Genomic DNA, 13323 nt, shown 5'->3' with positions numbered 1-13323 from the left:
TGTCTGGCAGGAGGGTGAGAGAGAGGGAGAGAGAGAACAAGAGAGAGAGGGGGGGGGGGGTGTCGGGCAAGTAGGATGGAAAGAGAAACGGAGGGCATGCAGTAGGAGAAAAAGGGAGAGAAAGAGAGTGAGAGAAAGAGAGTGAGAGAAAGAGAGTGAGAGAAAGAGAGTGAGAGAAAGAGCGATAGAGTGCGAGAGGTATACAGTGCCTTTGGAAAGTATTCAGACCCCTTGACTTTTTTCACATTGTGTTCTGTTACAGCCTTGTTCTAAAATATATATATTTTTAGTCCTCAGCAACCTACACACAATAATCCGTAGTGACAAAGTGAAAACTTGTTTTTTGACATTTTTGCAAATGCATTCAAAATAAAACACTGAAATACTTGATGTACATAAGTATTCAGATCCTTTGCTATGAGACTCGAAATTGAGCTCAGGTGCATCCTGTTTCCATTGATCATCCTTGATGTTTCTTCAACCTTCTTCCACCGGTGGTAAATTCAACTGGTTGGACATGATTTGGAAAGGCACACACCTGTCTATATAAGGTCCCGCAGTTGATAGTGCATGTCAGAGGAAAAACCAAGACATGAGGTCGAAATAATTATCCGTAGAGCTCCGAGACAGGATTGTGTCGAGGCACAGATCTGGGGAAGGGTACCAAAACATTTCTGAGGCATTGAAGGTCCCCAAGAACACAATGCCTCCATCATGCTTAAATGAAATAAGTTTGTAACCACCACTACTCTTCCTAGAGCTGGCAGCCCAGTCAAACTGAGCAATCGGGAGAGAAGGGCCTTGGTCAGAGTTCTAGAGGTCCTCTGTGGAGATGGTAGAACCTTCCAGAAGGTCAACCATCTCTGCAGCACTCCACCAATCAGGCTGTCACGGCCATCTTCCTGGCTGGAATAAGTGGACCAAAGCGCAGTGTGGTGGGGGTACATTACTTTATTTCTAATTTCGCAACAAAACAATAAACAGTACAACGAAATGACTGTGAAGCTGAACTTAGGCTATGATGCCTCTAACAAAGTCAACTACCCACACTGAAAGGAGGGAAAAGGGGCTACCTAAGTATGAAATCCCAATCAGAGACAACGATAGACAGCTGTCCCTGATTGAGAACCATACCCGGCCAAAACAAAGAAATAAAGAAACATAGAAATCAAAACATGGATTGCCCACCCCACATCACACCCTGACCAAACCAAATAGAGAAACGGCTCTCTAAGGTCAGGGCGTGACACAGGCCTTTACGGTAGAGTGGGCAGACGGAAGCCACTCCTAAGTAAAAGGCACGTGACAGCATGCTTGGAATATGCCAAAAGGCACCTAAAGAATCTTAGACCATAAGAAACAAGATTCTCTGGTCTGATGAAACCAAGATTGAACTCTTTGGCCTGAATGCCAAGCGTCACTTATGGAGGAAACCTGGCACCATCCCTACGGTGAAGCATAGTGATGGCAGCCTCATGCTGTGGGGATGTTTTTCAGCGGCAGGGGAGACTAGTCAGGATCGAGGCAAAGATTAACGGAGCAAAGTACAGAGAGATCCTTGATGAAAACCTGCTCCAGAGCACTCAGGTCCTCAGACTGGGTTCACCTTTCAACAGGACCCTAAGCACACAGCCAAGACAACGCAGGAGTGGCTCTGAATGTCCTTGAGTTGCCCAGCCAGAGCCAGGACTTGATCCCAATTGAACATCTCTGGAGAGACCTGCAAATAGCAGTGCCGCAATGCTCCCCATCCAACCTCACAGAGGTTGAGATGATCTGCAGAGAAGAATGGGAGATACTCCCCAAATACAGGTGTGCCAAGCTTGTAGCGTCATACCCAAGAAGACTCAATGCTGTAATCGCTACTAAAGGTGATTCGACAAAGTTTTGAGTAAAGGGTCTGAATATTTATGTAAATGTCATATTTCCTTTCTTATTTTTAATAAATTAGGAAAGAAATCTGAACCTGTTTTCGCTTTGTAATGATGTGGTATTGTGTGTAGATTGTCTTTTCCCCTCATCAATGTAATCATTGAATAAGGCTGTAACATAACAACATTTGGAAAGAGTCAAGGGGTCTGAATAATTTCCATATGCTCTGTAAGGGGGGGGGGGGTTGCGAAGGAAAGAAGCCTTGCCTTTGTCTTGCCTTGACCTTAGAGATCCTTTTTATGTCTCTATTTTGGTTTGGTCGGGCGTGAGTTGGGGTGGCCATTCTATGTTTTGTGTTTCTATGATTTTTTATTTCTATGCTTTGGCCGGGTATGGTTCTCCATCAGGGACAGCTATCTATCGTTGTCTCTGATTGGGAACCATACTTAGGTACCCTTTTTCCCACCTGTGTTTGTGGGATGTTAACCTTGTTTGATGGCACATAGCCTTAAGCTTCACAGTTTGTTTTGTATTGTTTATTGTTTTGTCGGGCGTCATTTCGAATAAAAGAGAAAATGTACGCTCACAACGCTGCTCCTTGGTCCAGATCTTGTAACGGCCGTGACAGCCTTAGCTTGGAGGTGTCAGGGACCAGATAAGTCCTGTTTAAACATTGACTGGAACAGACTGGGGAATGTCAACAGACACCCAGTACCCAGGTCTCTGTGATGTGAGCAGGGCTTCTAGGCAGGCAGGCACACAGTCCTGCCGGAACTATTAATCACTGCCACTAGACAACAAACAGTGACAACAAGTTGAAGTGATCGACTGAATTGGTGGCCAGTTAACTAGAGACCATAATAGGGCTTACTGTATAAGATGGTGAGGAAGGCATGAATCTCTCACGCAGTGTGTTGATTATCACTGATACAGTGGGGAGAACAAGTATTTATATCACAGTTGAAGTGTACCTATGATAAAAATTATAGACCTCTACATGCTTTGTAAGTAGGAAAACCTGCAAAATCGGCAGTGTATCAAATACTTGTTCTGCCCACTATATATATATATATATATATATATATATAAACTGGGTGGTTTGAGCCCTGAATGCTGATTGGCTGACAGCTGTGGTATATCAGACTGTATACCACGGGTATGACAAAACATTTATTTTTACTGCTCTAATTACGTTGGTTACTAGTTTATAACAGCAATAAGGCACCTCGGGGGGTTCTGTTACATGTGCTGTATCCAGGCACTCAGCGTTAAGTTGTGCATAAGAACAGTCCTTAGCTGTGGTATATTGGCCCATATACCACACCTCCTTGTGCCTTGTTGCTTAAATAGATATATGGACCAGGTGAATCAAATTAAAATGTATGTGTCACGTGCGCCAAATACAACAGGTGTAGACACTACAGTGAAATGCTTACTTACAGGCTCTAACCAACAGTGCAAAAAAGGTATTAGGTGAACAACAGGTAAGTAAAGAAATAAAACAACAGTAAAAAGACAGTGAAAAATAACAGTAGCGAGGAATCCGGGTGAAAGCTATGGTCCCTTAGTGATGTCACCTGTTAAATGAACTTTAAATGAGTGTAGATGAAAGGGAGGAGACAGGTTAAAGAAGTATTTTTAAGCCTTGAGACAATTGAGACATGAATTGTGTCTGTGTGTCATTCAGAGGGTGAATGGGCAAGACAAAAGATTTAAGTGCCTTTGAACAGGGTATGGTAGTAGGTGCCAGGCGCACCAGTTTGAGTGTGTCAAAAACTGCAACGCTGCTCGATTTTTCACGCTCAACAGTTTCCTATTTGTATCAAGAATGGTCCACCACCCGAAGGATATCCAGCCAACTTGACACAACGGTGGGAAGCATTGGAGTCAACATGGGCCAGCATTCCCGTGAAATGCTTTCAACATGCAATATTAGAAAGGTGTTCCTAAGCTTTTGTACACTGAGTGAGCCACCCTCAATGTCCAAGCAAGGAATTTAAGCTAATTTCCTGCAATTCTACACATATTGCCAAAGGGAAGGGAGAACAATGTTCACTGTTTTATATCTAATCTCATGCCATTCTACACATTTTGCCATGAGGCTGAGAGAAAATGTTATAGTTTTACAGCTCATTTCGTGAGGCTCTGCACACTTTGAACTCAATACACAATCATTGCATCTAGATGTGTCCCAGCCAGGACATCCTTTAGATCAGCTAAACCACAACCTGGCTGGAGAGACCGAACGCTAAGACCAGGGGAGTCCTCCCAGAACTCCCCTCTGACAGCCCAGTGAGTTTCTCAGGGAAAGGCCTACACATTTTAGGGATTGACTCCCACTGTTTGCCCAGAATTTTGACGCTGCGACTCAAAGTCAAGATGAGAAGTTTCCCAAGGCATCTCAGCCATAACTATCTCTGGCCTGTTTAGCCCAGAGTAATTCCTTATGTATGACCGACACACATCGCTCATGGGCTGGAGTAGTTATGGTGTATTACATAGTGGAGTGTAAGGAATTCAGACCCTGCATAATGTGGTTGTTTCACAATGAGGCACTTACTGTACTGTATGGAAAAATGCTAGACCCAAGACACATTTAGTTGAGGACAATCCAGTCTGTTTGGAATGAAAACAATGTATTATTTAATCATTTTACATAAGCCCACAGCTCAGTGACTCTTATCAGTGACTTCTCCTAACCTTCAATAGGCAGTCTGTATTCTACATTGTACAACAAACAGAATGAGGCGTATGGATCTCGTCGCATATCTTACAGTCAAGAGAATTCAGTAGTGTTTGAATTCCAATCCATCATTGAACAGTTGAAGACTTGCACATTGAATGCAACTATGTAGTTGGCAGAGTGTGTGATATGTGGGGGAGTATGTTAAGTGTAAGTACATCAGACCATATGTTTTGTTAGTTTGTTACGTGCCAATTTTGTAGACTTTATTATCTTTGACAGGATGTGGCGTGGGAGTAGGTCTACCGTAGCAGTAGCTCATCTGTGCTCACTCTGACGGAGGGGGGCTAACCCACATGGTGCTATGGTTACCAGTGGTGTCATGATTAGTCCAAAGCATTTTGCAAAGGAACTCCAAACGAAAACGTTTTGCAACGAAAACAATACTTTCTATTGGACAAATTCAGGTAGGGCCTTCCTCATTTCATTAGCTTCTGTTTGGTTCTGTTTGTATTCTAGTTAATTCCCCCCTGGGCTTCAAGTGTGTCGAGCTAGTCTGCTATCTTGGTGCTGAGCCGGTGGCTGCAATTACAGGCAAACAGAAAGAGAGGGGAGGGGTTGCGGGGTGAGTCACATACCTCCATCTCAACTGGTTGGGACTGTTAATGATGATTCTGTTCCGTTCATTGGTGGATTGCTGATGCTATGTATTTGCTATTGAGAAGCTTCGAAGACACCGGTCGGCCATATTGACACTCCCCAGTAGGATCAGTCCATAGGAATGAATGGAAATCTACAGTATTTTAATTAAATGTTTCAAGGGCAAAATTACACGTATTTAAGCATGTTCTTGTCATTGAGCGGATAGTAACATTAGTCATCTAAAACAATTATACTTTAAGGAAGATAAATATTTGTATTTTATTATTTGTATGTTTCGCTCAAATAATATAATTTAAAAATATGCATGAAGGTGTCTGTAATTGAATAAATATGGCAAAAACAAAAGTACATGTTAATACATCAATTTCTATAGCTTCCAAAATATTTATTGTAAATGGTGGGGGAATGCCAAGATGGAGGCATGGTGTCTTCTACACAGCGCCCACTATCAGTCATCTAGTGTATGTAAACAATTGGTTTCGCTGTATCCTCCACAACCTTCTAAGGTAGAACTATTCTTCTGAGACAGCAAAATATTAAAAAAACACGTTTTATATCAGATGGCTGTCTATCCTGTCTTTCTGTTTATAATCTAATGTTACACTGTAGGTTTTGCAGAATATATTGTTGTTGATGCCAGGTATTTGCCCCTCTATTTCTTCAAGTGATATTCTGATTTAGATTTTTTTTTTCTGGTTGGATTCAGTCTCTCCCCTTTAACTGTGCTAATTGCACAATTTTTATTAACTCTGATGATCAGTGATTGAGTCTGTTGGACAGGATCAGCTTGAGCAAAGTAAGATGTAGAATCACTGTTCTAAAAATAGTATTCTCTGCCAAATAATAGGCCTTGCGCAATTAAGACTCTTTCCTACTCCTACCCTGGTGTAGGAGATCCCCCCCACCACCAAACACTCATGCACAACCAGACATTGAATGATTCATTGGAGACAGCTTGCTCAATTGAAGAGCATTACCTAGAAGTTTCTGCCTGCAGCAAACCCAGTGGATAATGCTGGAAATACTGGTCAAAGATAAATAAAATAAAATAATAAAATGTTAAAAACGCCTGGCCATATTTGTAACAACATACCTCCTTATCTTCCTCACCATCATCACATTGGAGTTGAAAGGCAATATCTTGTTGTTCCAGGGGAGCCCTGTTAGTGAATGCATTCAGTGATGAATCTATTCATTTTAGGCCTATAAGCAAACCAAGCAGGACACATTTTAGTGGCCTAATCGTGCATGCTGCTTGCTCAACCGCAGTAAGGGATCGGGAGTTATTGACAAAAGTCTAAAATGCTCCGTTCTGTGTATTTTCAGAGTGAATGAACATCTTAAATAAGCAGGCTACATGTAACCAAACCGTTTCGCTAGAGTGGAGACTCGAATAAGGTGTTTCTGTATTTGGAACCAGAGCTCTAAAGGAGCGTTTCGCGGCAGGTTGACATGATGCAATTTTACAACATCCAGAGTCTTGCTTTCACTAATGAAGCAACCCGCTATATGCACAGAGAGAGAGAGAGAGAGAGAGAGAGAGAGAGAGAGAGAGAGAAAAAAATATAAACAGCATAGTGGTAGAAATTACCCATATTATTACTTCACAGATGTCTCTATGGGTAATTATATGGGTAATATTATATATGCAACTTCAGGTAGCTCAGAAAAACACGTTGCACACATTACAACGAAAATTACAAATAAAGCCAAATAAACAACCAAACGACATGGGTTCGTTTGCAAGGCACTACGAACTACGAAGCCGTCCCTGATGTGGACAGACTTTATTATAAAGGTGAGAGACATACATATTCAAACGTATGTGTTTTAAATGAGGATGTAAACACGGTGAGGAAATACTCCTTCTAAATGATGTGACCATGTGGACTGTGTTTCTCTCCGGCGCTGTCATTACAACAACAACACAAAGTCATCCTCCTCAACAGTTGCAGTGCAACTGTTTCAACCGTGTCTTGAGTACACGTTGTAAATGTAAGTTCCTGGGCTGCTGTCTCCCCCTATGGGCATGTACATTTTTAGCCAGTAAAACAATAATTGACTTGGTATGAATCGAATAAACATTATTCTATGTCTTAGTAACTTATCTGCTGTGGCCTTTGTTTTGCCGCACGTAAAATAGCCTATGGCAGGGTCACTACAGACCATCATATATTGTATGAAATACTTGCGACATGGGATTTCTCGTGCACACAATTTCAGTTATAATGGACAGGTTACTGGTAGACCTATTTGCATGACTTCATCCTCAATGGGGTTTTTTCGTCAACTATTTGCTTTTTATTTTCCGTTTTCACTGGTTTAAATTTGAAGGTGCGATTAAAAAAAAACGTGAATCGCCTGGTCTGTGATTTAAGCACATAAACACATCTTTAAAAACCAAAATCTATTTCAGTGCGTGAAATATTATGCCTATATCAATATTGTACACGACATGTAGAAATGTCTATGCATTGCTGTGTGTGTGTGTGTGTGTGTGTGTGGAGGGGAGGGATCAAATTCCTTCAGTTCGTCATTCTCAGTCGGTCGACCAATCATATTCGTGTATTCTCGGGTATTCTGTAGCCGCACAGTAACTCACTTATAAAGTCCGCTTGCAAAGGATTTCAGTTCAAAGCACGTACACGTTTTGGGGATACTATTTGACTGGATCATTTTCTCTTTTTACCTAAAAGTTACAGCAAACCATCAGCTGTTGCTCGAGTGTGGAGACGCCTGCAAACAAGACAAGGTTATTATACAATTTTTCAGAAAGACATATGCATAAAAACATTATTTCTCCCAACGGCGTTGTGCAGTTGACAGACTCTTTGCAGGAGCAAAGAGCGTCTACTGTTACCTTTTCTCTACTTTTGGACATTTGAAAGACTTTGGCCGTACTTTCATATTTCGTGCGTAATTGTTAGACAACATTTTTCGTATGAATCTACTCGACCCCTTCTTGAAAATGACAGACGAACAAGACAAATGTCTCTCAGACGCACCGAGTCCGAGCATGTCAGAGGACTCTGTGGGATCTCCGTGCCCGTCCGGGTCTGGCTCCGACACCGAGAACACCAGACCGTCAGAGAACGGACTGCTGATGGGTCCGGACGGTCCCCTCGTCGAGTTCAAGAAGGACGACGATGACAAATTCCCCGTATGCATCCGCGACGCGGTGTCCCAGGTCCTGAAAGGCTACGACTGGACCCTGGTGCCAATGCCTGTCCGAATGAACGGATCTAGTAAGAACAAGCCCCACGTCAAGAGACCGATGAACGCGTTTATGGTTTGGGCGCAAGCCGCCCGGAGAAAGCTGGCTGATCAGTACCCGCATCTCCATAACGCTGAGCTGAGCAAAACTCTGGGGAAACTGTGGAGGTGAGTCTCAGTACTCTCTATCATTACTCCCACATTTGTATTTCGAGTGGCAACGCGTCTGTGGTTTTATTACTGAAACAAGTTTCTACTCCATTCTACTTTTACGCATGCCTTTTACGCACACATGTTAACTCGATACTGTGATCTTACGTAATTGAACCTTTGAAATAAAAAATGTATGTTATCCTGCTTTAAAATAGGAAACTATTTAATTTAATATTTTATTTACTCATGTATCCATTTGCCTTTTACGCACAGGCTACTCAATGAGGGTGAGAAGCGTCCGTTCGTGGAGGAGGCAGAGCGATTGAGGGTACAGCACAAGAAAGACCACCCCGACTACAAGTACCAGCCCCGGCGGAGGAAGTCCATGAAGAACGGACAAAGCGAGTCTGATGACGGCAGCGAGCAGACGCACATATCGCCAGGCGCGATCTTCAAGGTGCTCCAGCAAGCTGACTCTCCAGCCTCTAGCATGGGAGAGATGCACTCCCCCGGAGAACACTCCGGTAAGAAGAGAGATAATACTTTGTGCCTATTGCAATGGTCTCATTCAGCATGTGTTCATCAACAGTATTTGACACATTTACTGCTGCTAGACTTTTTATAACAATACATGTGTGTGAAGGTATATTAGGTGAACAGTTTAAGAGTAATACTATCAGATATGTTCTCTGTGAGTTTAACTTGATATCTAGATTAATTTGACCACTTGCAAGGCTCTTATGTTTTCCTATTCAATTACATCCACGGGTCTGCTCTTGCTCTGAGATTTGCATTGCAGAAAGCCTATATGTATTCTATATGTAACCCATTCTCTCCCTCGCTCTCGTAGGCCAGTCCCAAGGGCCCCCCACCCCTCCTACCACCCCTCCTACCAAGACGGACATCCAGGTGGGCAAGGTGGACCTGAAGCGGGAGGGTCGCCCCTTACATGAAGGCACGGGTCGCCAGCTCAACATCGACTTCCGGGACGTGGACATCGGCGAGCTGAGTAGCGACGTCATCTCCCACATCGAGACCTTCGATGTCAACGAGTTTGATCAGTACCTGCCTCCCAACGGTCACCCAGGTGCTCCTGGCGCTGCCACTGGCCAAGTCTCCTACACCGGTACCTACGGCATCAGCAACTCTGTGGTCAGCCAGGCAGCAGGGGGTGCCACAGGGCACAGCTGGATGACCAAGAGCCAGCAGCAGCAGCAGCAGCACTCCTTGACCACACTGGGTAGTGGAGGGGAGCAGGGCCAGAACCAGAGGACCCCCACACACATCAAGACAGAGCAGCTGAGCCCCAGCCACTACAACGATCAGCAGAGCTCCTCCCCTCCGCAGCACGTCAACTACGGCTCCTTCAACCTGCAGCACTTCAGCTCGTCCTCCTACCCCTCCATCACCCGGGGCCAGTATGACTTTTCTGACCACCAGGGCGGCACCAACTCCTACTACAGCCACACATCCGGGGGCCAGGGCTCAGGGCTCTACTCCTTCAGCAGCTACATGAGCCCCAGCCAGAGGCCTATGTACACCCCCATCGCAGACACAACCGGGGTGCCCTCCGTACCCCAGACCCACAGTCCCCAGCATCACTGGGACCAGCAGCCAGTGTACACACAGCTCTCCCGGCCATGAGGACACAATCATCTACACGAACACACACTTACATAGACTGATAGGCATGTCCATCTTGCAGAGGGAGACGTTGTCACAACATTCCAACATTAGTTCCCAGGAAACAGACACTTGAATTTCCAACAGAAGAAGAACACGGCAGAGTAGGTGAAGGAGAGCTGGACCTGTAGGAACTGAAACTAGATCAGAATAGCTCACAAAAGGCCTTTTTAATTTTTATTTGATGAAATATATTTTTTAGCAAGTGCAGAAAAAAGCATTGAGAAATCCTCTGTGAGGACTTATTAAATTGTTGATATTTTTAATAGGTACTGTGTATGTTTTCTTACCTTTTTTACTCTGGCAGTTTGTTTTTTGGGGGGGTATTTTTGTAGAAAAAAGCTTTATTTGTATCCAGTTCAGCAGGAAACCACTCTCAGTAGTGCAGGTCTCTATTCCATGGCTTCAATTCTCTGGTGAAATTTTGTACAGGCAGTAAAACTCTATCCTTTTTTGGTTGTGTTTGTTTCCTGCAGTGCATTCTGCTTACAGTATATGTTCTGTGCTATCAAACAAAATAAATTACATTTGTATTTGTGCAGTTTAGGGTTTCTCCATCAATGATTTCTCATGATGATAACACGTTCTTAGATGTAAGAGACACATGCTGTGAATGGCAACGAAAGAAGTTTTGACGTTATCGTTTTGTGCAGGAATATTCCAGCCTTTTGCACCATTCGTGCCTAGTATATCAGAGGTTGGGTGGAAGGGTGTTTGTGGGTGTGCTACAGCACATATTATAGAAGAGAGAAGCCACAGCTGAGATTATACTTACCGTCTGACAGCGTGTGTTTGACAGCCACAGGAAGTGCCCTTTGACCTCTCGGGTGTCCCCTGCAGTCCATCACCACACCAGTGTCATTTTACAGCCCTCCTGCCTGCTCCGACCCCCTCTGTCTTAACCCTTTAATTTATTTTTTAAATTAATTATTATTTAGCATTTTCTTCTTTAATTGATACTTTTTACAACAAATTAATTTGTCTTAAAAATAAATTATCGTCTGGATATTAAATGTCATATAAATCTGTCTTTTTAGCCGAGTGGGTACTTTAAAAATGGTACAAACAGTAATCATGTTTTATTTATCGTATGTAAAATGTTTCTATTTTAAATGTTTTATTTGTCATCTTTTTGCTATTTAGTTGTGTACGGATTATTTTTAATTGTGAATTTCTTGAGTTTGGATTCTAAACTATGGCTGAAAGAACTGGAAATACGTTTTTTTCTCATATGGACAAAGTTTTTACAGTTATTGTTATGCTGTGGCTGATATGCTTTATTAGAGGTACGTACCAGCATTCCTGTCTTCTCTGAGGAACAGTTCTTTTCCAATTCCTGCCACATACTATCTCAGTAATGATGTTTCTTTCTAATGCGTCTGAAGGACTTCTCATTTTCTTCAGCTTAACATGTTACTGTACTTTCTTAAAAATAAGCTTACCTTTTGTATTGTATTTGCAATAAAAGAGAAAATACTTTCGAAACAAAATGGTTGCTGATATTTTATTGCACATAACATGACCTACTTATTAAATAGGGTTGGGGGACAAACACTCTCTCGTTAAATGGATAAGCATTATGTTACATAACATGGCATCTATATTTTGGAATTCATAATATTTATACCAACCATAACGTTTAACATTCATCCCCCCACATTCTGAAATTGCTGCACTTCCCCCCAGTTTTATCATTGGAAAGTGACATAAAATGAGGCAACCGTGTGTTTTAGGACCATGAGGATGCCTCCGAGCGGTCGGGCAGGCTGTTAGGAGTGCTTATTCGACTGGATAAAAAAAAAAATATTTATATATTATGTCCCCCCCACTTCTAAAAAAAAAAGTTGTGCCCCTGATACCAACCCTATATCAACATCATCGTTTTATTGAGACAGAGAGGTAGACAGAAAGAGTTAAAGATGAAGACACTGAAAGAAAGGCTCTTTTTCTCATTTATTTTCTCATGCTTTCTCTTCTGTCAGCTGTCGCAGCAGGGGGTCCCTCCCTCCCTCCAGTCTGCATGTTGTTAGACTCTGGATCTTTGCTGGGGGAGGCTACTCGGCAGAAAAACAGTAAAACCGTGAAAAAAACTAGAATTAATTTCAAATTTAAAGCAGGGGACTTTGCGTCCCTGCCAAAGCTCTCTTTGCTGCCATCCTTTAAAGGTCAACTGAAGGAAATGTTGACTAGCATCACCACACCAGTGAACTAAGTGCCATTTTCTTATTTTTTAATACTATAAATCACACCTTTTGGAAGCTATTGTGATTGTTGAAACCACAATGTAATAGTATATACACATGGCATAGGAGGGCCATAAAACGATTTTATCCATGTTATTGTATGTTTTTAATATCAGCATCATTATCAGCCTCATTGTTTGACCCAATTTAGTTTTATATGGCCTCCATCCTTGTTTTTGATCCATCTAATCGTTTGCATCTTTTTGAGAGATGTTGATTCTGGCAACTGTGTTTTTTTGTTTGTTTTTACTTTGCAAACATCATGCAAAGCCAAATCCCCCGTGGCTTAGGGTAGAGAAATGAGAGTGACATCGACATTGCGTTCGGCCTTTTAGTGTGAGAGAAAAATGGCACTTGCTAAATTGAAACTACCACTGTATCTGAATTATCCACTTGCCCTTGTATGTAATGTAATTACCATACTATTGTGCTGTCAATGACATGTACATATTCATTATTATCATATTACATGATCTTGCTGTACACTTATAACTCATTGGCTGATCAAGGTGGGAGGAGATTATCTAGCACCTATATCCAGCAATCCGATTGGAAGACAGTTTGGCACCGGACAGGTAGGAAAGAGGGGAGACAGAGAAGAGAGGGAACATTGAGCAACATAAAGGGTGTGAGAGGGAGAGAGATGACTTCAGTTGAAAGCAGCAGCAGGACACATCTGAAAAAGACATCAGTATCCCTGCTCTTCTAACGGGGAAATTGTAGGACTATTGTAGGACTTGGGAGTGGACAGATGACGGGTACTAAACAATATCTTAACCGCCATTAATAAGAAACATTACTGTGCAGCCGTAT

At 42.5% G+C, this 13323-nt stretch overlaps 1 protein-coding gene across 1 annotated transcript; it reads left to right on the top strand.

Annotated features, from left to right (window-relative positions):
- Positions 1-7841: 7841 nt before the first annotated feature.
- On the top strand, positions 7842-11757 carry LOC118367616 (transcription factor Sox-9-B). Its single transcript, XM_035751217.2, has 3 exons — positions 7842-8599; positions 8858-9108; positions 9435-11757. Exons 1-3 carry the CDS (start codon positions 8160-8162, stop codon positions 10226-10228), a joined length of 1485 nt encoding a protein of 494 aa, XP_035607110.1. The 5' UTR covers positions 7842-8159; the 3' UTR covers positions 10229-11757.
- Positions 11758-13323: the final 1566 nt, after the last annotated feature.

Source organism: Oncorhynchus keta, chromosome 3 (assembly GCF_023373465.1).
Source record: "Oncorhynchus keta strain PuntledgeMale-10-30-2019 chromosome 3, Oket_V2, whole genome shotgun sequence".
Taxonomy (NCBI): Eukaryota; Metazoa; Chordata; class Actinopteri; order Salmoniformes; family Salmonidae; genus Oncorhynchus; species Oncorhynchus keta.
This window is presented reverse-complemented; position numbering and strand designations above follow the sequence as displayed.

Excerpts from the sequence above, each read along its gene's own strand:
- LOC118367616 (XM_035751217.2), top strand. The coding sequence starts at position 8,160 with ATGAATCTACTCGACCCCTTCTTGAAAATGACAGACGAACAAGACAAA. Across the intron at positions 8,600-8,857 it reads ACTCTGGGGAAACTGTGGAG|GCTACTCAATGAGGGTGAGA; the intron begins GTGAGTCTCAGT and ends TTTTACGCACAG. Across the intron at positions 9,109-9,434 it reads CTCCCCCGGAGAACACTCCG|GCCAGTCCCAAGGGCCCCCC; the intron begins GTAAGAAGAGAG and ends TCGCTCTCGTAG.